General features: G+C 56.6%; 1 protein-coding gene across 2 annotated transcripts in view; it reads left to right on the forward strand.

Moving 5' to 3' along the window:
- The window catches only part of PRKCB (protein kinase C beta), a 105,514-nt gene that overhangs the window by 59,157 nt on the left and 22,722 nt on the right, over positions 1 to 23,635 (forward strand). For both annotated transcript variants that reach the window (XM_086853772.1, XM_086853773.1), the window contains exons 6-12: positions 7,056 to 7,212; positions 7,573 to 7,707; positions 9,700 to 9,796; positions 12,035 to 12,181; positions 17,356 to 17,529; positions 21,560 to 21,651; positions 22,405 to 22,467. In XM_086853772.1, coding sequence (XP_086709898.1) covers positions 7,056 to 7,212; positions 7,573 to 7,707; positions 9,700 to 9,796; positions 12,035 to 12,181; positions 17,356 to 17,529; positions 21,560 to 21,651; positions 22,405 to 22,467 — 865 coding nt within the window. The remainder of the gene's footprint in view (positions 1 to 7,055; positions 7,213 to 7,572; positions 7,708 to 9,699; positions 9,797 to 12,034; positions 12,182 to 17,355; positions 17,530 to 21,559; positions 21,652 to 22,404; positions 22,468 to 23,635) is intronic.

Genomic DNA, 23,635 nt, shown 5'->3' on the forward strand with positions numbered 1-23,635 from the left:
CCGGGGGGTTTGGGCTCTGCTCCCAGGGAACGGGGACAGGAGGAGAGGGAACGGCCTCAGGCTGGGCCAGGGGAGGCTCAGGGTGGATATTGGGAACAATTCCTTCATGGAAAGGATGTCCAGGCCTGGCACAGCTGCCCAGGGCAGGGGTGGAGTCCCCATCCCTGGAGGGATTTGACAGCCCTGTGGATGTGGCACTTGGGGACAGGGGGCCGTGGTGGCCTGGCTGGACCGAGAGGAAGCTCCCGGGCTCCCAGGAGCCTGCCGGCTGTCCCTGGGAGGCTGCAGAGGGGAAATGCCCTTCCCACGATCCCTGCAGCATTCCCAGAGCTGCATTTCTGCCCAGGATGGAGCAGCCCCCGAGCCCGGCTCCGGTTGTGCTGCCTGGAAAACGGGGCCCGCTGGGGATGGGGGAGCCTGTCGCTGTCTCCCCAGCTGGGGGACCCCTGCCCAGGGATTTCGGGAGCTCCCCAAAATCTGGCCGGGGCGAGGAGCGGGGCCGGTGCCTGCAGGCGGCAGCACGGCCACGGCTGCGTTTTCCTCTCCAGCTCACTCACCAGGGGTTTGCCGTATGATCTTCAGCTCGGTGCCGGTCTCCTCTCTCACTCGGGTTGTTTTTCCTTGTCTTTGTAAAGCCAGTCTTTCCCTCCCGATGGAAAACACGGATTTTTCACAGGGTCGTTGAGTCCTGGGATGGTTTGGATTGGAAGGGGCCTTAAAATTCATCTCTGAACTCATGGGCAGGAACACCTTCACTGTCCCTGGTGCTGCCAGCCCTGTCCAGCCTGGCCTGGGACACTGCCAGGGACCCAGGGCCTGCCCACCCTCCCAGCCAGGAATTCCTTCCCAATACTGAGAATGTGGGATGTGTTTCTGAGGCTCTGGTGCAGGAGACAGACACCCAGGGCTGCTGTGGGACAGCAGCAAATGCACCTCCACGCTCGTGTCCTGGGCTTTGATCAAGTGTCTTATTAGCAGGAGAAGGCTGCGGAATAAAGCAGGAAATCTCAGCAAATTAACAGGGCACTGAGGCACTTCTGCCTCCCTGACAGCAAAGCTTCCCCTGCAGATTATGCTGAGCCTGTCGTATTAAGGGCCGTGAATATTTGAGCCTGGGAGATGGAGGGGTGGGAGCATGTGAAGGCTGGGAGGATGTGAAGGATGGGAGGGTGTGAAGGATGGGAGGATGTGGAGGATGGGAACATGTCAAGGCTGGGAGGGTGTCAAGGATGGGAGGATGTGAAGGCTGGGAACATGTCAAGGCTGGGAGGGTGTCAAGGATGGGAGGATGTGAAGGCTGGGAGCATGTCAAGGCTGTGAGGATGTGAAGGATGGGAGGGTGTGAAGGCTGGGAACATGTCAAGGCTGGGAGGATGTGAAGGCTGGGAGGGTGTGAAGGCTGGGAGGATGTGAAGGATGGGAGGATGTGAAGGATGGGAGGATGTGAAGGCTGGGAGGATGTGAAGGCTGGGAGGATGTGAAGGATGAGAGGGTGTGAAGGAAGGCTGGGAGGATGTGAAGGAAGGATGGGAGGATGTGAAGGAAGGCTGGGAGGATGTGAAGGCTGGGAACATGTCAAGGATGGGAGGATGTGAAGGATGGGAGGATGTGAAGGATGGGAGGATGTGAAGGATGGGAGGGTGTGAAGGATGGGAGGGTGTGAAGGATGGGAGGATGTGAAGGATGGGAGGGTGTGAAGGATGGGAGGATGTCAAGGCTGGGAGGGTGTTAAGGCTGGGAACATGTCGAGGCTGGGAGGATGTCAAGGCTGGGAACATGTCAAGGCTGGGAGGATGTGAAGGATGGGAGGATGTGAAGGCTGGAAGGGTGTGAAGGATGGGAGGATGTGAAGGATGGGAGGATGTGAAGGAAGGATGGGAGGGTGTGAAGGATGGGAGGATGTCAAGGCTGGGAGGATGTCAAGGCTGGGAGGGTGTGAAGGCTGGGAGGGTGTGAAGGATGGAAGGATGTGAAGGCTGGGAACATGTCAAGGTTGGGAGGATGTGAAGGCTGGGAGGGTGTGAAGGAAGGCTGGGAACATGTCAAGGTTGGGAGGATGTCAAGGCTGGGAGGATGTGAAGGCTGGGAACATGTCAAGGCTGGGAGGATGTGAAGGAAGGCTGGGAACATGTGAAGGAAGGATGGGAGGATGTGAAGGCTGGGAACATGTCAAGGCTGGGAGGATGTGAAGGAAGGCTGGGAACATGTCGAGGCTGGGAGGATGTGAAGGAAGGCTGGGAACATGTCGAGGCTGGGAGCTGTGTGCAGGGCTCTGTGCTCTGCTCCTCCGCTGAGCCAGCTCTTCCCAGCACGTCTGGGCTCTGTCAGAGCATCCCTGCATCCCCGCCCGGGGAGCGCTGGGCTGAGGGGAGACGGTCCAGGGCTTCAGCAGGGATTGAGAAGAGCAGGGTTTGTGCTGGGGGGTCAGGGTGTGTGTGGGGGCAGTGAGGAACCCCCAGGGTGACTTTTCCCGTGTGTGTGGAGCAGAGGGAGCTCCCTCTGGAATGTTCTCCCTGCCCAGCCCAGGCAGCACCTGCGGCTCCCCTGTCTTTCCTGGAGGGAAAACAGTGACCAAAACCAAAACCAGTTATGCTGATTAGATAAACGAGCTGGAAGTGCGTTAATTAATAATCACCGGCCCAGGCAGATGCAGCAGTAATGAGTCCTGTGCCTTTTCCATTGTGTGAGCATGTGCAAATATGTTCTTATCAATGAATTAAAGGTTTTAACTCGCGAGGGTGTCAGTCGGAGTGCTGGCTGGGATGGGGCTGCTCCTGCTGGGGGTGCTGCTGCTGCTGCAGGAAGATGAGTGCTGCAGGAGGAAGATGAGTGCTGCAGGAGGAAGATGAGTGCTGGAGGAGGAAGATGAGGGAGTGCTGCAGGAGGAAGATGAGGGAGTGCTGCAGGAGGAAGATGAGGGAGTGCTGCAGGAGGAAGATGAGTGCTGCAGGAGGAAGATGAGTGAGTGCTGCAGGAGGAAGATGAGGGAGTGCTGCAGGAGGAAGATGAGGGAGTGCTGCAGGAGGAAGATGAGTGCTGGAGGAGGAAGATGAGTGCTGCAGGAGGAAGATGAGGGAGTGCTGCGGGAGGAAGATGAGTGCTGTAGGGAGGAAGATGAGTGCTGCAGGAGGAAGATGAGTGCTGCAGGAGGAAGATGAGTGCTGCAGGGAGGAAGATGAGTGAGTGCTGCAGGAGGAAGATGAGTGCTGCAGGAGGAAGATGAGTGCTGTAGGGAGGAAGATGAGTGCTGCAGGGAGGAAGATGAGTGCTGCAGGAGGAAGATGAGTGCTGCAGGAAGGAAGATGAGTGCTGCAGGGAGGAAGATGAGTGAGTGCTGCAGGAGGAAGATGAGTGCTGCAGGAGGAAGATGAGTGAGTGCTGCAGGAGGAAGATGAGTGCTGCAGGAGGAAGATGAGTGCTGCAGGGAGGAAGATGAGTGCTGCAGGAGGAAGATGAGTGCTGCAGGAGGAAGATGAGTGAGTGCTGCAGGAGGAAGATGAGTGCTGCAGCTCAGCCTGGGAGCCCTCCCTCCCCAAAAAGGCCATCCCAGAGCTGTGGAATTGAGGGCCAGGAGAGGTGGTGAGGGTGGGAGGAGGGGTGGAGCTCTGACCTTGCAGGCACCCAGGCTTTGGAAAGGTTTTTCACGGATCCATGGAATCCTGGAATGGTTCATTTAAAGCCCATCCAGCTGCAAGCCCTTGCCTTGGGCAGGGACACCTTCCATGAGAGCAGGCTGCTCCAAGCCCTTGAACCCTTCCAGGGCTGTGGCAGCTTCCCTGGGCAGCCTGTGCAGGTGCCTTTTCCTCTGGAGGCCAGAATTCCCTCTCTGGACAGGTCCTGTGAGCTCAGAGAGGAGGGGCAGGGTGTGACAGCCCATGGGAGCCGCCTGGAGAGCGGGGCAGGAGTTGGGTTTGTTTTAGGCCTTTTTTGAAATTTCACATCAAAGTGAGCCCCGTGTGGCAGATTTGGGAAATCCCTTGCTGGGGTTTGTTTATCCAGCCTGTTAATCCTGCCTTTCCTCGGAGCCCTGGGAGCTGGGGAAAGGGCCCTGCTCTTCTCCCAGAGCCACAGTGAGCTCCTGGCTGTGAGCTCTGCGCCCCCCTGGCTCCAGGCACTGCTTCCCCCGTCTGCCACGGGAGCTGTGGGTGTCTCTTCCCATCCCAGCTGCCGTGGGAATTCAGAGGTGCTGTCTGAGCCCTGATTATACATATATATAAAAATTATATTTATTTATTTATTTATTTATTTATTTATTTATTTATATAAATTATGTATTTATTTATTTATTTATATAAATTATATATATAAATTATATATAAATTATATATAAATTATATATAAATTATATATAAAATATATAAATTATATATATTATATATCTATGATTATATATATATGTTGATATATAATGTTTATATATAATATATATAAATAATATCTATTTGTGTATATAAATATATATTTATATATAATATATATTTATATATTTATATATATATATATATATATTGAGAAGCTGTTGCAAACTTTTCAGAATGAATTATTTAAATGCCGTTCACCCAGCTCTGCCTGCCCTGGCCCTGCCATTTCCTTCCCCTGGCAGTGGAGCAGTGCCCTGGTGCCACGGGAATTGTGAGGAGGAGGAGGAGGAGGAGGAGGAAGGCACTGCCCCCTGAGCCCCTCACTCCAGAGGTGTCCAGGACTGGCCAACCCCTCGTCCTGAGCATGGCCTGAGCCCACAGCAGCATCTCCTTGGCCACATTTGGTACCCAGAGTGATTTAGGACCTGCTTTAAATGGGATCATAATATTCTTACTCATCACTGTTAATAATGATGTTACCGCTTCTTAATGATGCACAAAACTGTCAGGATATGAGGGGTATAAAACTATTTTACATCAAATTTAACTGTCAAAGAAATGCCAGAAGTGTTGGCGAGGAGCACATCTCCCCTGCCGTGAGGTATCGCTGCTGTGCTACTCCGGCTTTTCATTTTTCCTTCACTTAATTGTTGATTTCTGCTTGAAAAGCCAGGAAGTTTCTTAAGGTCAAGCAGAAGCATTTTGGTTTTTTTAAATGAATAGATAAAATTATTCCCATTAATGAAATTTTGAGGTCTGCACGCTGAGATAATAACATGAGGTAATCAAATCTCATGCTTCAGGGCATAAACTGATTAACTGCGAGGGCCAGGAACGACTTCTCCTGTTCCTTAAAGAAGCGAAGGGTGGCCTGATAAACAGCAGAGGGTGTTCATTAGAGATGCTGTGCTGGCTGCTGGGACACGGAGCAGTGTGACATGGTTCTGGGGCTCCTCCCGGTGAGGGGACACCTGGGACAGCCCTGGGCTCATCCTGCTGCTCTCGGGGGGCTCCTGGGCTGTTTCTGCTGGCCCTGGGCAGGGAGGGGAGCTCAGCAGGGAGGAGCATCCCAGCCCCTGCCCTGCTGCTGCCATGGGTGCCCGCTCTGTGCTGGGCTGTCCCCCCTTCCCTGGGCACTGCAAACACCTTCCCATCATCATTCTGGAGCTCGGGGGTGTGATGGGGGCAGGAGGAGCTCAGGGGTGTGGAGAGGCGCTGGCTGAGCTGGGCACCGGGAGCATCCCAGTGCTGGGGACAGGAGATGGCACAGGGAGCCCAGAGCAGCAGCCCTGGGTGGGCTCCGGGGTCCCTTCCACCCCAAACCTCTCAGAGCCGGTGGTTCTGTGTCAGCATCCCTGGTGAGCCCGCTCGTGCCCTGCTCAGGGGTGAAGCCATTCCCTCCCCAGAGGAGCAGGGCCCGGGGCTGTGCGCAGCTCTGGGCTCCCCTCACACCTCTCCCTGGCTCACACGCTGCTGTCAGCGCTGTCACGTCGGATAAATGAGCTCGTTTATAAATGCAGAGTTGGGTTTTGGCTACGAGTTCCAATGTGTGGAGCTGGGAATTGGGCAGTGCTTCGGGAGGGCAGCAATAGCTGGCAGATTTTGGGGCATTAATTCGCTTTTCAAAACTCCCTCATCCCCAACCTCACCAGAAACTCCTTACTGGTGAGCTGGGAACTCACAATTGCTTTTACTCTTCTTACTCTGAAAGCATCTTCTGACACCCTGTGGTGCTGCACACGCAGCTGGAGTTCTCTCCCCCTCCTCCTCCTCACTGTGGGATGAGGGGATGAGGCTGAGCCCCCCGTGATCCTCACAACAGAGCTGCTGTGGGACCTGCTGGGATTTCAGGCTGTTCCCAGCGTGGCAGGACCCTCTGTGCCTGGTCCCTGGGCTGTGTGCACACCTGGGGAGGGGGCTCTGCTCTGGGCTCCCTTGCACACAGATTTTCCCCAGGTTATGGCTCGGCTCCATCCTGACCCATCAGACCTCCCATCTCTGCTATCTCTGCTCCGCCTGGGGGAAGATAAGATCCTTCTCCTGGCAGACAGACCCTTTTGGACTTAATCTGGGTGAAGAGACTCAGCTCAGCCTGGCTGTATTTAATTTGTCCAAGCTGCAATCCAATTAGAAGCAGCTGAGTCACCTCAGGCTTGCTCTTCCCGCTCTGCTCCTGCTTCCCGGAGGAGCTGCTGGCCCCAGAGCCGGGGCACCGCTGCCCAGGGACAGCTGCTGGTGCCCTGTGGCCATCCCCCAGCCCCAGGGGAGCCGGCTGCTGGATGTGGTGCCTTTGGGTTCCTGCCCCCAGCCCACCGCCACCACCTCGCCTGTCCCGCTCCTCCAGGAGAGCTCCATCCCCAGGCCCCCACAAATCTGCAGTTCTGCTTCCCTAGGGGCAAGAGGAAACAAATCAGCTTTAGACTGCTTAAAACCGAGAGCAAACAACAAATCAGCCTGTCAGAAAGTAAAAATAATCTCCTGAGTCGACCCTGCAGCCTCCCCCATCCACGAGAGCGGCGTTTGCTCAGCGTTAATTATGTCGTTCCTCATGTAATGCCCATGTCTGCACAGATCCAGTTTAATTCTGCTTTTAATCACTATTTTCACACTTACTCTTGGCACACAGGGAAGTTGTCAGTTGTTGGGTATTTTTATAGCTGGAATACTGAATTTAATCCTTTTTCTCTTCCCCAGTAAGAGATGCTAAAAACCTAGTTCCTATGGACCCTAATGGCTTGTCAGATCCCTACGTGAAGCTTAAACTAATCCCCGACCCCAAAAACGAAAGCAAACAGAAGACCAAAACTATCAAGTGCTCCCTGAATCCTGAGTGGAATGAGACATTTAAATTGTAAGTACAAGGAAAATGTTTAAATTCGTTAAGTGAATTTTCTCACCGCCAAGAATTAATGTGACTTTATTTGCTCTGATTTAATTATTCAGAGGCTTTGAGCTGATCCAACTGAGCAATGATTCTTTTTGTTCTGTAAGTGACACGGAAGCACTCAAACCTCTGCCCTGACCCCGCTCTGAGCAGTGTGTCAGGGCAGGAGCTCCGTGCTCTCCGTGTGAATCTGATGTGCCTTGGAAATTAAATCTTGGAGACCTCAGCAGCCCTTGAGGACCATTCTTTGTTCTGCATCCGTGTCCCAGTGGGCACGGTGGTGTGGGAACAGGATAAAACCATCCCTCCTCCCTTCCTCTCTTCCAGCCAGCTGAAGGAGGCGGACAAGGACAGGCGGTTGTCTGTGGAGATCTGGGACTGGGATCTGACCAGCAGGAATGATTTCATGGGCTCCCTGTCCTTCGGGATCTCTGAGCTGCAGAAGTCGGGAGTGGATGGATGGTGAGATGTGGCTCTTGTGTCAGGTGTTTGTGGCTGGGGTGTGACAGCCCCTCAGAGCCCACCCTGTGTGAGCTCCTCCATGGGCTGGGGGGCTCGGGGGCTCAGGTTCCTCCCTGGGGCACGCCCGGGTACCCAGGGCAGCTCTGCCCCAAGGGCTGCTGCCCCTGGGGGCTTGGGCAGGAGCTGGCACCTGATGGGCACTTCCAGCATCTCCAGCTTGGATCAGACACCTCCCCGCTCCTGGGGGACAGCAGGGTTTTGAGAGACCACCAGTTTATTCACCACCCTTCACAGAAGTAAAAGTGAACGCCGTTTATTTCTATATTTAACACACCTTTTATAGGGTTCTACAGGGTCTGCAGGCAGAGCAAGCTACTACTGGCTAACACACACAGTTTACATTTTTTCTCCTACACACAAGGATATTGTTTTGCTTTACTCTCTCTTCTGCACAAAGGTTTCAAGGACTTTAGCCTTTAATATCACGACTTATTTCAAAGCCTGGTTTGTGCATACAGGCCTTTACTAATATATAAAATATATCAACAGCAGGGCTGTGAGGGGTGCTGGGGGTCCCCTCTGAGCTGTCCCTGAGGGCAGTGGGGGGCTCAGACGTGGGGGAAGCACAGCGTGTGTAATTACAGGCGCTCGTTAGCAGCGAGCTGTGAGCGCTGTGGCTCTGCAGCACCCCCGGATGGGTCTCAGTGTTTCCATCTCCCCCAGCAGGACACAAGGTGCTTTATTTCCCCGCTTTTCCCCCAGGCACCGGTGCCTGAGAGCTCTGTTACCTGTCCATGGCGAGTGTAAGCACCCAAAGGGGATGTTAAATGTCTTTTGGAAACCAAACCCTGCACGTAATTAAGCTGAGTGAATACCCCAGGCTGGTTTTCCCACGGTGGAAGATGAAGACGTCTCCCTGAGAGCAGAGAATGGAGAGGAGGAGGAGGAGGGATGAGCTGGGCTGGGTGCCCACACCGTGCCACTCCTGGGCAGAGCTGTGGGTGCTCCCGCTGCTCTCCAGCCCCGTCTGTCCCCCTGAGCTGGGCAGAGGCTGGCACAGTGGCACCGTGGCCTGGTGGGGACTGGGCTGCTGCTCTGGAAAACAGCGGGAAGCTGTCCCTTGTCCCAAATTCCCAGTCACCTGTGAGGGTGCGTGTGCCACGCACTGCCAGCTCCTTCGCTCAGAGCATTTCCCAGCCTTTTAAAAATCATCTAAGTGGAGATCTAAGTAATTTTCCTTGTCACAGTGCTGGCTGGAGCAAGCTGAAGGAGAAGGAGCTCTGATCCATATTTCATACCTAAACAAGTGCAGTTAATGGAGAAAAGAAGCTGGAAGGCAGAGGCTGTGCTGTGCAGACAGGGCTTTGCTCCTGGAGCAGCCTCTGGGGTAACACCCAGCCCAGATCCATCCTCCTGCAGAGCAGGGTGAAACTCCTGGGGTCTCAGTGGCATTTCCATCATTTCTGATCCTTGCTGCTCCTTCGGAGGAGCCTCCTGTCTGTGCTCGGGGGTGCCAGCCCGGCGGGGGCACCTGCCAAGGGCTGTCCTCGTGGGGCAGCCGATGAAGGGGGTTTGCCCAGCCTGTGCCCGTGGCTGTCACGGGGAACACGAGTTTGTCTGTGGGTTTGGGGTCAGGATTGGTTTGGGAGCCACAGCGGTGCTCTGTGTGCCCACCACGGGCTGTGGGGGTCCCCAGGACAGCGAGGGACCCAGAAACGTCCCTGCAGCCACTGAGGGCCTGGGGCTCACTGAGGGGGAAGGTTTGGGGGTTCTCCTGACCTGGGGAAGGGTCCCCTGGGTGCTGGGGCAGCAGAGGCAGAGCTGTGCTGGAGCAGAGCTGAGCTCCTGCATACCTACAGCCTCTGGGCTGGGTATCTATCTGACCCACGTTTCTCTGTCCCTCTCTGTCCCTCTCTGTCCCTCTCTGTCCCTCTCTGCCCTTCTCTGCCTTTCTCTGTCCTTCTGTCCCTCTCTGTCCCTCTGTCCCTCCAGGTTCAAGCTGCTCAGCCAGGAGGAGGGCGAGTATTTCAATGTCCCGGTGCCTCCTGAGGGAGAAGAAGGAAATGAGGAACTGAGGCAGAAATTTGAGGTGAATTGATTTTTCTTGGACTCAGGGGTTTTCCTCACTGCCTGCCTGCCGTGCCCTTGGTGAGGGACTTTCCCTGCCAGCTCTTCCCCTGGCAGTGCAGGGAACGTGGAGCGGGCTCCAGCTCCCCAGAGAGGCTCCAAGGAGAAATGTCTATTTACTACTTAATAAGCCATGGAGGTTCGTGCTGAACGATTGATCCAGACATTGCTGAATTAGCAGGAATTTGCCATTTTTCAGTGCAGCTGAAGCCTCCACAGAGCCCTGGGAATGAGTGTGGTACATCTGGAGGCTCACGTGCAATGAGCCATACAGAAATAAGAGAGTTGCCCTTATGGTTCTCAGCATGAACTCCATAATTGTAGCAGAGACTGGAGACTTTGTTCTCCCTTCTTTTTTACCTTATTTATACACAGCTTTCCTGAATGTCCAGGGAAAGACAGTTCTAATACAATGCTTGGCTCCAGCCAGTGGTTTCTGGCTGTACAAAGAGCTGAACCAGGCTTTTGTTGTATTTCCTGGTGTAGCAGCGGTGTTAGAATGGTGTGGGCAGTCAGATGATGTGTAGTGTACAGATCAGAACGCACACAGTGCAGGCTGCCAGAGCTGTCCCCTCGCCTTGTGTTCCCCACCCCTGCCATGGAGGGATCAGTGTTTGGGGCAGGGAATCCCGTCCCAGCCGGGCTGTGGCTCGTGCTGGCACTGGGAGCGAGGACTGGGGGTGCTGCAGCCCGGAACGTGCCGGGACAGAGCCGTGGTCACCCCGCTGGTGCGGGGAAATCCCGGTGACCGTTCCTCAGGTTTGCAGTGCAGGAGCTGTTGCGATGCTCGGAGGTGCTGCCGGTGACCTTGAGCAGGGAATTCTGCAGCCTGGAGAACCTTGTGAGAACCAATTAGCAGCAGCAAGGGCTCGAGATTCCCCGTGAGGCGCTATCTGGAGGGGCTGCCGGCGGCAGCCAAATTGAACCGCCGGGATCGGGTTAATGGAATTTCATGCTAGGCTGAGCTCGGCACAGGCCTCACACTGCCACACATTTCTGGAAATGAACAGGGAATAACTTGGGAGAGAGCTTTTACGGGGGGAGGATCAGCACATCACAGCCCTGGCCTGGCGGGAGGCACCGGGCCTCTGCTGGGGCCGGGTGATTAAAGATGGGGCCCTTTGTGAGGTCCTCAGTGGGCGGCTGTGATGGCTGGGGGACAGGAGGGGCTGTCCGTCTGTCTGTCCGTCTGTCTGTCCGTCTGTCCATCTGTCTGTCTGTCTGGGGGACAGGAGGGGCTGGCTGTCCATCTGTCTGTCTGTCTGTCCGGGGGGCAGGAGGGGCTGTCTGTCTGTCTGTCTGTCTGCTGAGGGGCAGGAGGGGCTGTCTGTCCATCTGTCTGTCTGTCTGTCTGTCCGGGGGGCAGGAGGGGCTGTCTGTCCGTCCGCCTGTCTGTCTGGGGGGCAGGAGGGGCTGTCTGTCTGTCTGCTGGGGGGCAGGAGGGGCTGTCTGTCCATCTGTCTCTCTGTCTGGGGGGCAGGAGGGGCTGTCTGTCCGTCCGTCTGTCTGTCTGGGGGGCAGGAGGGGCTGTCTGTCCGTCTGTCTGTCTGTCTGGGGGGCAGGAGGGGCTGTCTGTCTGTCTGTCTGTCTGGGGGGCAGGAGGGGCTGGCTGTCTGTCTGTCTGTCTGGGGGGCAGGAGGGGCTGTCTGTCTCTTTGGGGGGCGGTTTGTTCCGGACTGTTCCACACGGATTCGTGCCTTTGTCTGTGATTCCCTCCAGTGTCAGACACCATCACGGATATCCCAAATGGAAGGGGCCATAGGGCAGTCAGGGATGGGGAGCTGCACCAAAAGTCCCACGTTTTACCTTAATACATTTATATTCACCCCTCCCTTTCTGGTGAGATAAGAGACAGAAGCCAGATTTTGCCCCAAAAGAGCGTTTTAGGCCTCTTTCCCGTGCTTTGGATGAGCTGGACACGGTGCAGGGTGGCGTGGCAGCCGCTGTGTCCTGTGACCTGGGGCAGAGGTGGTTCCCAGCAGCTGAGCAGTGCCATGTGCTGGTGACTTCCCCAGTGCCGTTCCCGGTGCTGTCCCCGTCACGCCCATGGAAAAGGCTCCCAAAGCTCAGGCTGGTTTTTGAGCTGGGGAAGAGCAGCTGAGGTGGGGTTTTGGGAGCAGCCCTGGGTTTGAAATGCCCATTCTCCCTGCCCCATCAGTGATGTTTTCTCTTCCTCCCTGCCCCATCTCCGCCTCTGCAGAGAGCCAAGATTGGAACGGGCTCCAAGGCTGCGGATGAGAAGACAAGAAATGCCATTTCCAAATTAGACAACAACGGCAGCCGGGACCGGATGAAGCTTTCAGATTTCAACTTCCTGATGGTGCTGGGGAAAGGAAGCTTTGGGAAGGTGAGGTACCCCCTGGGCACTGCCTGCACTGACCACGGGTGACTGGGAGCCCAGCTTGGCTCCCCCCTGTCACAGCAGGGAATACCAGAGGTGTCTGATGAGAACAGCACAAAACCCACCCTTTTGGGAAGCAGGGGGTGAGCTGCGTCTTCAAAGCTCTTTTTTGTTTGGTTGGGGTTTTCTTCTTCTCTAATAATTACAAATATATGGGAGCATTTTAATTAACTTCCCAGACCGGTTGTGAGCAGTAAGAGAATTTCATTCTCCTGGTAATTATGTGACTTGGAGCCTTCATTCTTCTTGGGGTCTTGCCAATTCTCTTGATTTCCATTCGGGATCCCGGTGCAGGGAAGGCTCTGCAGGAGGTGGGTGCAGTGTTCGCTGCTGTGATGGCTGGCCCAGCCCCGCTCTCATTAGTGAATTGCCTTAATTGCAGGGAATATTGCTGTGCCTGCAGCCTCATTGCTGGGGCAGGCAGCAGAGATGAGGAGGGTGCGCAGGGATGCTCCCCTGAGCACAGGGGTGCAGCAGGAGCATCCCTTCTTTCCCCAGCCCTCTGCTGGCATTGGAGCTTTGGGAGGTCCCAGCTCCGTTTCCAGAGGTGGAGAGCTCAGAGCTCCACGGCAGCACTTGTGCCAGACAGGGAACGGGGAGGCTCTGCGGGTTCCCCGGCCCCCAGAGCATCAGAGCTCGGCGTGGCACCCTGTGCTGTGGGTTGGCATCCCGGGCTGCAGGAAAGCGTTTCTCACTCAGCCGTGTCCCCTCTGCCCTCCCTCCCAGCACCTCATCCCTTTCAAAGCCTCTGCCCGGCATCTGGAGACTCCGTGGCTGCTCCGTGTCCCCCGCCGCCTTCTTCCCTTCAATTTGAGAAACATTAGCAAACTCCTCAGTCGGCTCCGGCTTATGTAAGGGAATGTGTGACAGAAACTGTTCCCTGGAACAGAATGTTATAAATATGCTAATTAGCGCTAATTAAAACAGCACGTTGGTTCCTCCGGGTGGATGCAGCCTCGCCCTCACGTGTGCCTGCGCTTCCCCAGGCATCCCTGGTGCCCCGGCACCACGGGGACCCCCAGGTGCTCCATCCCCCTTCCTGTGCCTCCAGAGGTGCCAGATGTTGGGGAGCAGCCAGGCAGAGGTGCCTGCAGCAGGCACAGCCCGGCTCCCCGCGGTTCCCCAGCCCCCGGTGTGCCCAGCAGCTGTTTGTGCCCATGGTGCTGCCATCCTTCCAGGCTGGCACCGTGTCCTTCCCTCTCCAGGGCTGGCACCTGCTCCTGTGCCTGCCTGCTGCCAGCCCTGCTGGCTGCCGCGGCTCTTGGACTACAGGCACGCTGTTTTAGCGAGCCTCTGTCTGTCTCCTTTAACCCTTTGGCAGCAGGAGCTCGGTGCCACAGCTCAGCATTTCTCTCTCTCCTCTCGGCTGTCCAGGCTCAGGGGTTCCGACGCCTTGGCCTCGGTGGAGTTTGGCAAGCTCGCTCTCTCTGCCTTCAGAGCATCTCCAGTTCTCATGCTGGAGCATTCCCAAACAAATACTCTATATTACAGGAATAAATCAAGTTAAATATCAGCTTTTTTCTGCACCAATAAAAAGTTAAAAAAGAATGCAATCTGCTTCCCAGCGAGTGCGCTGGCAGATGGAGATCCCCCGAGCCAGGCAGCCAGGCTCAGGGGGTGGAAAATGGATCTGGCTTGGAAAAGAGGGGCCTGGGGGTGTGTGGCCCTGGCTTGGCATGCTCAGCCCCGGTTCACAGATGCCCCTGGTGCTCTGGGGTCCCCGTGGGCTGCCCGGGGCTGTGGCTGGTGGCAGCTCCACGGGGCTGGCACGGGCAGGGGGATGCTCCCACGGAGGGAGGCAGCGCTTGGCACAGCCCACCCTGGGTTTGCTTTGCTGTATTATAAATAGAGGAAAGTGAAATTAGGTGGCTTGCTCATATTTTTTCAGCTAATCAATCTGTCGTGCTCTGGAGCTGTCAGGATTTTTGGGGTTTGTGTTGTTTTGCTGAGTGGGGTGGAGCCTTTGGCCACGGCAGCTCTGGTTCCAGCAGGGTGGGAGAGTTCTCCTGGGCTGTGATGACCTTCAGGCTCTGCCCTGCTCTTCCCTGCCCTGCCCTGGGTGTGAAATGGGCAGGAGAGCAGGACGTGGGCCAGGCTGGGTCCCATCCCATCCCCACCCTGAGCTCTGGGCTGTGCCACGGGTGCTTGGCTCTTTCTTCCTTCAGACATCAGGGGGAATTCCTTCCTGGAAAGGATGGTCAGGCAGGGGAAGGGGCTGCCCAGGGAGGTTTGGAATCCCCATCCCTGGATGAGGTTCTGGTTCTGGTTCCAAACTCTTCCTTCCATCCAAGGAAGGCCTGGATGTGACAGGGCTGGTGACAGGGCTGGTGCCAAGGTGGGCATCAGGCACAGGTGGGACTCAATCCTCATGGAGGTCTTTTCCAAGATAAAGGATTCTGGGATTCTGGAATGCAGGAGAGGGGAATCCAGCCCTGATGTGCCTCAGGAGGAGGTTGGTTCCCTGCTGGGCACACACCTCACACCTGGCCATTCCCCAGGTGTCCCCAGCTGAGGCTCAGCAGCTGGACAGTCCTTTTGCCTTCCCCACGCCAGGGAGCAGGGCTGGCTCAGCCGTGCTCAGGGCTGGCACTGGGGATGCTCCATGATCCCTTCACAGCCATGGACAGCCTCCAGCACTCCTCCCAGTTACGGGGGTACCCCAGCCAAGCGCTGCAGAGCAGGGTGAGAGCCACGTCCTCAGCACGGTCCCTTCGGGGCAGGAGCCGATGCCAGGCTCAGAGGCTCCCTGCTCCTGTTAACTTCCCTCTGACAGGGTGCTGGATGGCAAGGCAGGTCTGTATATAACTGATATTGGATATAATGCTCTTACTCTCAGGTAACAGGTTTCATTTTCCCTCGAAATACGTTCCTGGACTGGTTACTACTTCTTTTCCACCGATTTTGAGCAGCTAAAACACTTCTGCTTTTATCACCTAAAAATTAGCTCTGGTTTTAGCACCTGTGCCTTGTGTGAAATGGTGATAAATGGAGGCAGTGAAGCAAAGCAGTTCTGTTTGGGCAGAACCACAGGGGAGGGCAGAGGTGCAGACACTGTGAGGCAGCTGTGTCTGCTGCCCTGGCACAGGAACAGGGAATGCCTTGGGCTGGAAGAGACCTTAAAGATCACCCAGTACCACCCTGCCCTGGGCAGGGACACCTTCCGCTGTCCCAGGTGCTCCAAGCCCTGTCCAGCCTGGCCTGGGACACTGCCAGGGATCCAGGGGCAGCCCAAGCTGCTCCCAGTGCCTGTGCCTTGCTGGGTTCCAGCATCACAACGAGCTGCTCGGGGTTCCCAGTGTTCTTCAGGGATCAGCAGGTGAATAAATCCCATCCCAAAGTCCCTGACACACCCACGGCTCAGCCTTGCCAGGATGAGCCAGCGTGTGACCCCAGCCATGGGAAAGGGAATGTCAGAGCCTCTCCAGGGCACTGAGGAGCCCCAGTGCCAGTCCCAGCTAACCCTGACAGGCAGCGTGTCAAGGACAGCCAGGCTCCCTCAGGAACCGGCAATGTGCCCAAGCTGCTCACAAAGAGCTGTCCCCTGTCCCCTGTGCCCTGTGCCCTGTCCACTGTGCCCTGTCCCCTGTCCCCTGTCCCCTGTGCCCTGTCCACTGTGCCTTGTTCCCTGTGCCCTGTCCCCTGTGCCCTGTCCCCTGTGCCCTGTCCACTGTGCCTTGTTCCCTGTGCCCTGTCCCCTGTGCATTGTCCACTGTGCCCTGTCCCCTGTCCCCTGTCCCCTGTCCCCTGTCCCCTGTCCCCTGTCCCCTGTGCCCTGTCCCTGGTATCCACACCCAAACAAGTGGCTGGCACCTCAGGCTGTGTCCCCTGCCTCATCATCCCTGATCCTCAGGCTGTGTCACAGGATGGAATCAGAGTCACTGGGCTGGGAAAAGCCCTGTGAGAGCACTGAGTGCAGCCCCAGCAGTGCCAGCGCCACCCCTGTCCCCAAGTGCCACACGTCCATCTGTTAAAGCCCTCCGGGGTGGGGCTGCCCTGGCAGCCTGTGGAGCAGGAGAGGGTTAATTCTGCTCTCCTTGGTGCCTCTAAGTCACCCTGAGAGCCGTTCCTGTGTCTGTGCCCCAGCCTGAAGCACATTTCAGTTCCACCCTATCCATGGTGACTTCCCCTCATTTATTTCCCAAACCCCCGGGCTGCCGTTCCTGATGCGACTGGAGGATTTCTGCCGACTCCTTCGAATGAAAAGCAATTCATTCCCACCCAGCACTCCAGTCCGAGGCGGTGGGAGAGTGGAGAGGGAGAACAGAACCCAAGTGAGGTTTCAGAGTGGGTTTATTTGCTGGCAGCCCAAGGAGCAGCTTGGGCTGATGGAGCGTGGTGGGTCGGGCAGGGAACCCTGGCTGGGCTGATGGGATTAGCCCGAGGGATTTGCACCAGCAGGAGCCGTGAATCCCATTTGCTGCAATAAATAAAGCTGCCAACGGGTGGGACTGGCTGGAAAGGGGAGGTTGGATGGGTTCTCCTGGCTGAGAGGGGCCTTGGCTGGGTGATGAACCAGCACGTGCTGGGGTTTGCTCTGCTGTGGAGGGAGGGGGGCAGGCAGAGACAACCATGTGGGGTTTTTCGTACTGTTCTAGAGACTAACTCTTCTCCACTTTAAATATTTACCACCTGTAATCTGTGGGCTCTGTGTTCAGCCTCTTGACACCCTCCCAAGGGCCCAGCCCCTGACTCAGGGGTGAGCGGTGCTGGAGGGTGAGCTCAGATGTCATCAAACCCCTCGGGTGGGCTCCTCCAGAGGAGGTGGTGAGGGAGGAGATGTGTCACTCCTTAGAGTCCCTAAACGCTTTTGGGACGAGTCCTGGCAGCTTTCTGTGGTTTGGCAGCTGCAGCTCCTCAGGGGACAAGGGGCTGTGCCTGTCCCAGCCTGGGGCACTGGGGATCCACATCCCCCATGGTGCACACCCCTCATGGACCCACATCCCCTGGGGCTGCACACCCCTCATGGATCCACATCCCCTGTGCTGCACACCCCTCCTGTCCCTCCTGGATCCACATCCCCTGGGGCTGCACACCCCTCATGGATCCACATCCCCCGTGCTGCACACCCCTCATGGACCCACATCCCCTGGGGCTGCACACCCCTCCTGTCCCTCGTGCAGGTGATGCTGGCCGAGAGGAAGGGCACGGACGAGCTGTACGCCGTGAAGATCCTGAAGAAGGACGTGGTGATCCAGGACGATGACGTGGAGTGCACGATGGTGGAGAAGCGCGTCCTGGCTCTCTCGGGGAAGCCTCCGTTCCTGACCCAGCTCCACTCCTGCTTCCAGACCATGGTAAGGCTGCTGCCACAGCTGCTCCCCACCAGGGCTGTGGTGCCCTGACACTTTGGAAAATTGGACTGGGATCCAGGGCTGGGTTGGACAGGGCTTGGAGCAGCCTGGGACAGCGGAGGTGTCCCTGCCATGGCAGGGCTGGCACTGGATGGACTTTAAGGTCCCTTCCAACCCAAACCATTCCAGGATTTTATGTTCTCTGTACATCACTGCCCTTGCCAGAGCAATTGTGTACTCTGTGCCTTGGCAGCCTCACACCTTCTCCAGTTCACTGGCAAAAGTGCCTCCAGGACCAAAACGTGGGAGTGTGACCTGGAGTGTAATGCACAATAGCTGCACCCTGAGATGTGCTCATCAGGGAGCTGCTGCTGCCACTGGGGGTGATTTCCCAGCCCCTCAGGTGCCCCCAGCCCACTGCACCCCTTATGGCTCCATAGCAAAGTGCTGCACTTCTTCCCAGGACTCATTCCTCTCATCAAAGCCCTGAGCAGAGGGAGAAACCTAATCCAAACTGCAGGAAATCCACTTTTCCATGGGTGTGTGATTGGGTTTGTGTGAGTCAGGAGTGGAGAGGGGGACAGGGGACTTTTAATACAATCCCTGCCCGGCCCTCGAGCAGCCCGTGAATGAGAATGTCCAGGTACACGTCAGTGGGAATCAGCAGAGTCCTTTAGAACGACGACAATGCTTTCCAGGAGGATTACATTTTAATATTATCCCAGAAATTTCATTTACCAAACACATTGAGTGTATTTAAAGCCTGCGGCCCGGCTTTGCAGCGCAGCAATCAGGATGTGGCAGGAGCAGCTATTTCACACAGCATCTCCCTGGCATCTCAAGTGAGTCAGCGCGGGATTATTGCTGGCAGACCTATAGTAGCTTAATAGTAATCGTATTTGTAATGTAATCAAAATGTATAGCAGGGTGTATTATCAAACGCTGGCACAAAGCACTTTGATTTCTGGGAGCACAGTCCAGAGCACAATTCTCTGCCGGGGCTGTTGGCTCAGCGGCTTCGGGAGAGAGAAAAGCCTTAAATCTGCGTTTTAATGGAAAAGGGAGGATGAACAAGGGGAGAGCTCCTGCCTGGGGCTGGAGGGTGAGAAGTGCCTGTGCTGGGGGGATCTGGGGTGCCCTGAAAGGCCCCAGGTCAGAGCCTGGGCTCTGGGATGGGGGTGAGCTGGGGGTCCCTGGGTGTCCCCAGGTGAGCTGTGCCCTTGCTGTGACCTCTGGGGCAGCCACAGCCACGCTGACATGACAAACCACAGAATAAACACACATGATAAATCCTGGGATGGTTTGGGTTGGAAGGGACCTTGAAGATCATCCATGGGCGGGGACACCTTCCACTATCCCAGGTGCTCCAAGCCCTGTGCAGCCTGGCTTGGGACACTTCCAGGGATCCGGGGATGCTCTGGGCACCCTGTGCCAGGGCCTCCCATCCTGCCAGGGAAGGATTTCTCCCAGTTTCTAGTGAGGTGTGGATGGGGAGTGTGGCTGTGGTCCTGGCTCTGCCCCAGCGTGTAGCCAGGCAGGGATGGAGCAGTTAATTGGAAGGGCACTGGAAGGAGCCCTGGGAGTGTCGCCTTGGCTGCCCAGGGAAGGGGGAGTGTCAGCAGCTCCATGCCAGGCTCTGCAGTGGATTTACATCTCTGAGCTGTGCTGCTGCTGCTCAGCGAGTTTGGATGCTCCAGACTTGGACAGAGCTGTCCTTGGCAGCGGCACGAGCTGGGCCAGCCCTCCGTGCCCATCCATCCCTGTATCCCTGCATCCCTGTATTCCTGTATCCCTGCATCCCTGCATCCCTCTATCCCTGTATCCCTGCATCCCTCTATCCCTATATCCCTGCATCCCTCTATCCCTGCATCCCTGCATCCCTGCATCCCTGCATTCCTGCATTCCTGCATTCCTGCATCCCTGCATCCCTGTATCCCGGTATCCCTGCATCCCTGTATCCCTGTATCCCTGTATCCCTGTATCCCTGTATCCCTGCATTCCTGCATCCCTGCATCCCTGCATCCCTGCATCCCTGCATTCCTGCATTCCTGCATCCCTGCATCCCTGCATCCCTGCAATCCTGCATCCCTCTATCCCTGTATCCCTGCATCCCTGCATCCCTGCATCCCTGCATCCCTGTATCCCTGCATTCCTGCATTCCTGCATTCCTGTATCCCTGTATCCCTGCATCCCTGCATCCCTGCATCCCTGCATCCCTGCATCCCTGTATTCCTGTATCCCTGCATCCCTCTATCCCTGTATCCCTGTATCCCTCTATCCCTCTATCCCTCTATCCCTGCATCCTGGGCACCTGCCCACTCCCCTGAGCCTTCCTTTCCCCACCCCAACCAGGACAGCTCAGCTCCTGCTTTTAGAGCTCAGCTGGCTGTTTCAAGAGCCTGTCTTTTTAATATTCTTCCTCCTTGAAGCAGATCGATATATTTAGGAGGCAGCTGCAGCCGAGCCCGGCGCTGCTCGGCTCTGTCACGGGCACTGCCGGGGCGGTGGCTCTCAAGGTGACATTGCCACACGCGGCTGGCCGGCCCTGCCAGGGCTGTCCTTCACACACGGGGTGCTCCCCAAGCCCCAGGCAGCGGAAAAGCCAAATTCCCCACTCCATCCCATCAGTGCCACGTGTTTTACACAGCCCCACTGTCCCTGTGCTGCTGTCTTTGATCCCCTGGGGCTGCCCCACAGCCGGGGGCTGTGCTGGGGGCAGCAGCTGCTCACCCCAGTTCTGTGGCTGGGCAGTGCCAGGCTGGGCAGTGCCCCGTGGCTGCTGACCCCAGTTCTGTGGCTGGGCAGTGCCCCGTGGGTTCTGAACCCCAGTTCTGTGGCTGGGCAGTGCCCTGTGGGTTCTGAACCCCAGTTCTGTGGCTGGGCAGTGCCCTGTGGGTTCTGAACCCCAGTTCTGTGGCTGGGCAGTGCCCTGTGGGTTCTGACCCAGTTCTGTGGCTGGGCAGTGCCAGGCTGGGCAGTGCCCTGTGGGTTCTGAACCCCAGTTCTGTGGCTGGGCAGTGCCCTGGGGGTTCTGACCCAGTTCTGTGGCTGGGCAGTGCCAGGCTGGGCAGTGCCCCGTGGCTGCTGACCCCAGTTTCCCCACAGCCCTGGTTATGGCAGTGCTCCAGCTGCGTCTCTCGTGGGCTCCCTGTCCTTCCTGTCCGAAAAGCAGGGCAAGGATTATTTAAGGAGGAAATGAGCAATGGGAATTTTTTTTATTTATTATGTAATGCTGCCAACCTGCAGCTCCTGCAGTGCTCCAGCCTCTGTGTCCTTCCTTCCTTCCTTCCTTCCTTCCTGGGTGGGATGGGGCAGCCCGGGGCTGTCACTGGGCTCTCAAGCACTGAGGGCCCTTGGCACTGCAGGCCCTTGTCCCCAGCTCTCCTGGAGCCCATTTAGGCCCTGGAAGGGGCTCTGAGCTCCTCCTGGAGCCTTCTCTTGTCCAGGTGAACATCTCCAGCTCTCCCTGGGCTCGTCTGGACTGCCTTAACCCCGTGTGAACACGAGCAGAGTGACCCCTCAGGCCAGGCAGGAAGGAGTGAGCAGAGGGGTGCACACCCCTGCAGACCCGTGCAGCCCCAGCTCTGCTGCCCTGGGAGAGGTGGCAGTGTCACACATCCCTCCTGCTGCCTGGTCCCGTGCTCGTGGATGGGGTTTGGTCCCTGTGGGAGCTGCTCCAGCCTCCTGGGCATCCCTGCCTGGAGCCATGGAGTGCCTGGGGAAATACCAGCGAGGACCTGCAGAGCAACACTCTGGAAATGGCTTCTGTCAGGAGCAGCAAATGTACTCCTGGGAGGTGACAAAGCTCTGGTTTGGGGATTCCTCTGCTTGCCTCCTCAGTGGATCTGCCAGCAGAGGGGCAGAGCTCCAGTCCTGAGCATTGCCAAGGAATTAGAACTCAGGGGCTCTGTGAGCAGTGGCCCCCGCAGCCCACGGGGAGGACAGGCCTGGTGACTGTCACCGTGTTTGTGACCCCTGCAGATTCCCTGCTCTGATAATCCTGCTGATAATTCCTTGCTTTTCTTTCCTTCAGGATCGCTTGTATTTTGTGATGGAGTACGTGAACGGTGGGGACCTGATGTACCAGATCCAGCAGGTCGGGAGGTTCAAGGAGCCCCACGCTGTGTGAGTGCTGTGCTTTGGCACCCTTGGGCAGGTGTGGGCTCTACCTGGGTCACAGGGCTGGGGACAGAGTCCGAGGCACAGGCTCTGCTCCTGGGCAGAAATCAGCAATGGGAAGAGGCAGAAGAACTCTTTGCCTGATGTTGGTGCCTCCACCTCACCCTTGGGGTACATTGTACTTGCAGTCATTGAGCTGAATAGATAAATTCAGGTAAATAAAGGCACAAGGCAGGGAGGTTTGGAGGCTTTCTGGGAGACACCAGGCCTCTTCTCTATCCCCTTTCCCAGGGGACGAGAGGGATTGTTGGGTTTTGGCTCCTCTGCCAGCATGGTCAACCCAAGTGCTAACCAGGGGCTTTTGTCTCCTGTTCTTGAGAGCTGGGCAGAGCAGGATGTGTTCCTGAAAGCCTTCAGACGCTCACATAAACCCCACAAACACTGAGCAGAGCCTGCTGGGCTGCACCAGCGGGGCAGTAGCTGCTGGCTCCGGGAGCAGGGACCCTGTTGTGAGCCAGCCATGGGGGAAGGAGGCAGCTCTTGTTGTGTGTGTGTGAGCAGAAGTGACAGCCCCCAGCAGCATCACTGCCCGCTGCGAGTGCAGCCTGCCTCAGATCACCCTCCTGTCATCCTTCCTGGAATTTCTCTGCCGTGTCCTTTGGTCACATCTGCCTGACGCGTTTCCTTCGCTGCCACCCGGCTGGGAAGATTTTCATTTATCTCCTTTAATTATCAGTCTTCCTTTCAAACCTCTTTCAGATTCTACGCAGCAGAAATAGCCATCGGGCTCTTCTTCCTGCAGAGCAAAGGCATCATTTATCGGTAGGTGAGCGTGTTCCTCCCCCTGCCCCCCTCCCTGCCTTCCCCTGAGCTCCAGCAGGAGCCCCCAGCCCGGCCCCCCTGCCCTGCCCTGCCCTGGATGGGGTCTGGGTGCTGCCCACAGGTGGAATGACAGGATCTTTAAGGTTGGAAAAGTCCTGTGGGATCGCTGAGTGCAACCACCGGCACGTGATGTGTCCTGAAAGGGAGCCCCTGCTTTGGGGGAGGTTCCTGCTTTTCACCAGTTCATGGGAAAGCAGCTCTGGTTCTCTCCTGCCCCTGCTCCATGTGCTCCTCTCCACACAACACCAACGCTCCCTGGCAGCCTGGAGCATCTCCAAGCCCCGAGTTTGGCTGCAGGGCACTGCTCTCTCACCACTGGCACCGGAGCCAGCGCTGCCAGTGCCTTGTTCCGAGCTCTGCGGTGCCACTCTGTCACCTCTGCTGCAGCCACTGAGGCTTCTTTGCCAATCCCAGTTTGATTCCAGCACCCAGAGCTAGCTGGGTCACTGCCATGTGCAGGCTCACAGCCTGCTGCTTTAGCTCTGAAACCAGTGTTCACTGCTCTTCCCTGCTTGGGAGAATTCCCGGAGCCCAGGGTGGAGCAGAGCATCCTAATGAGTGTCAGATACCATTAAGTGCTCTGCAAAGGGAGATGCCAACAGTGCTGCTGGAGTCAGGAGATGCTAAAGATGAAAGAAGTGGAACGAACTTGACGTGAGGGCTGGTTTTTGCCATCAGCTGCTACGGAGAGATTCTAGGTCTGTTGGTCCCCAGTGGCTCCTCTTCCTTCCTTCCTCCGAATCCCAATCCCAGCTCATGTCCGTCTGCCTTTGGCCTGTCAGGCTTCTGAGCACTGACATGATAATTAGAAAATACAGCCTTAAACCCAGTAAGAATGTATAAAGAGCACCAAAATACCCAGTGTTTGCTACAGAAGTGTCCTTGAGGCTGGAGCATCCAGCTCTGGAGTGGTGGCTCAGGGCTGGGATTCGGATCCAGGGATCAGCAGTTGGATCCACCTCCAGTTTGTGCAAAGGTTGGGTACCACCAACAGGTACTCTGGGGGCGAGGAGCAGAGGGAAGCACAGCTGGTTTGTATTTCGGGGGGAGCAGAGCACTGGTGAGGCAGGGACTTGTGCTGAGTAGGTGCTTCTCCATCACAAGAGCT

This window comes from Cyanistes caeruleus, chromosome 17 (assembly GCF_971803275.1).
Source record: "Cyanistes caeruleus chromosome 17, bCyaCae1.hap1.1, whole genome shotgun sequence".
NCBI lineage: Eukaryota > Metazoa > Chordata > Aves > Passeriformes > Paridae > Cyanistes > Cyanistes caeruleus.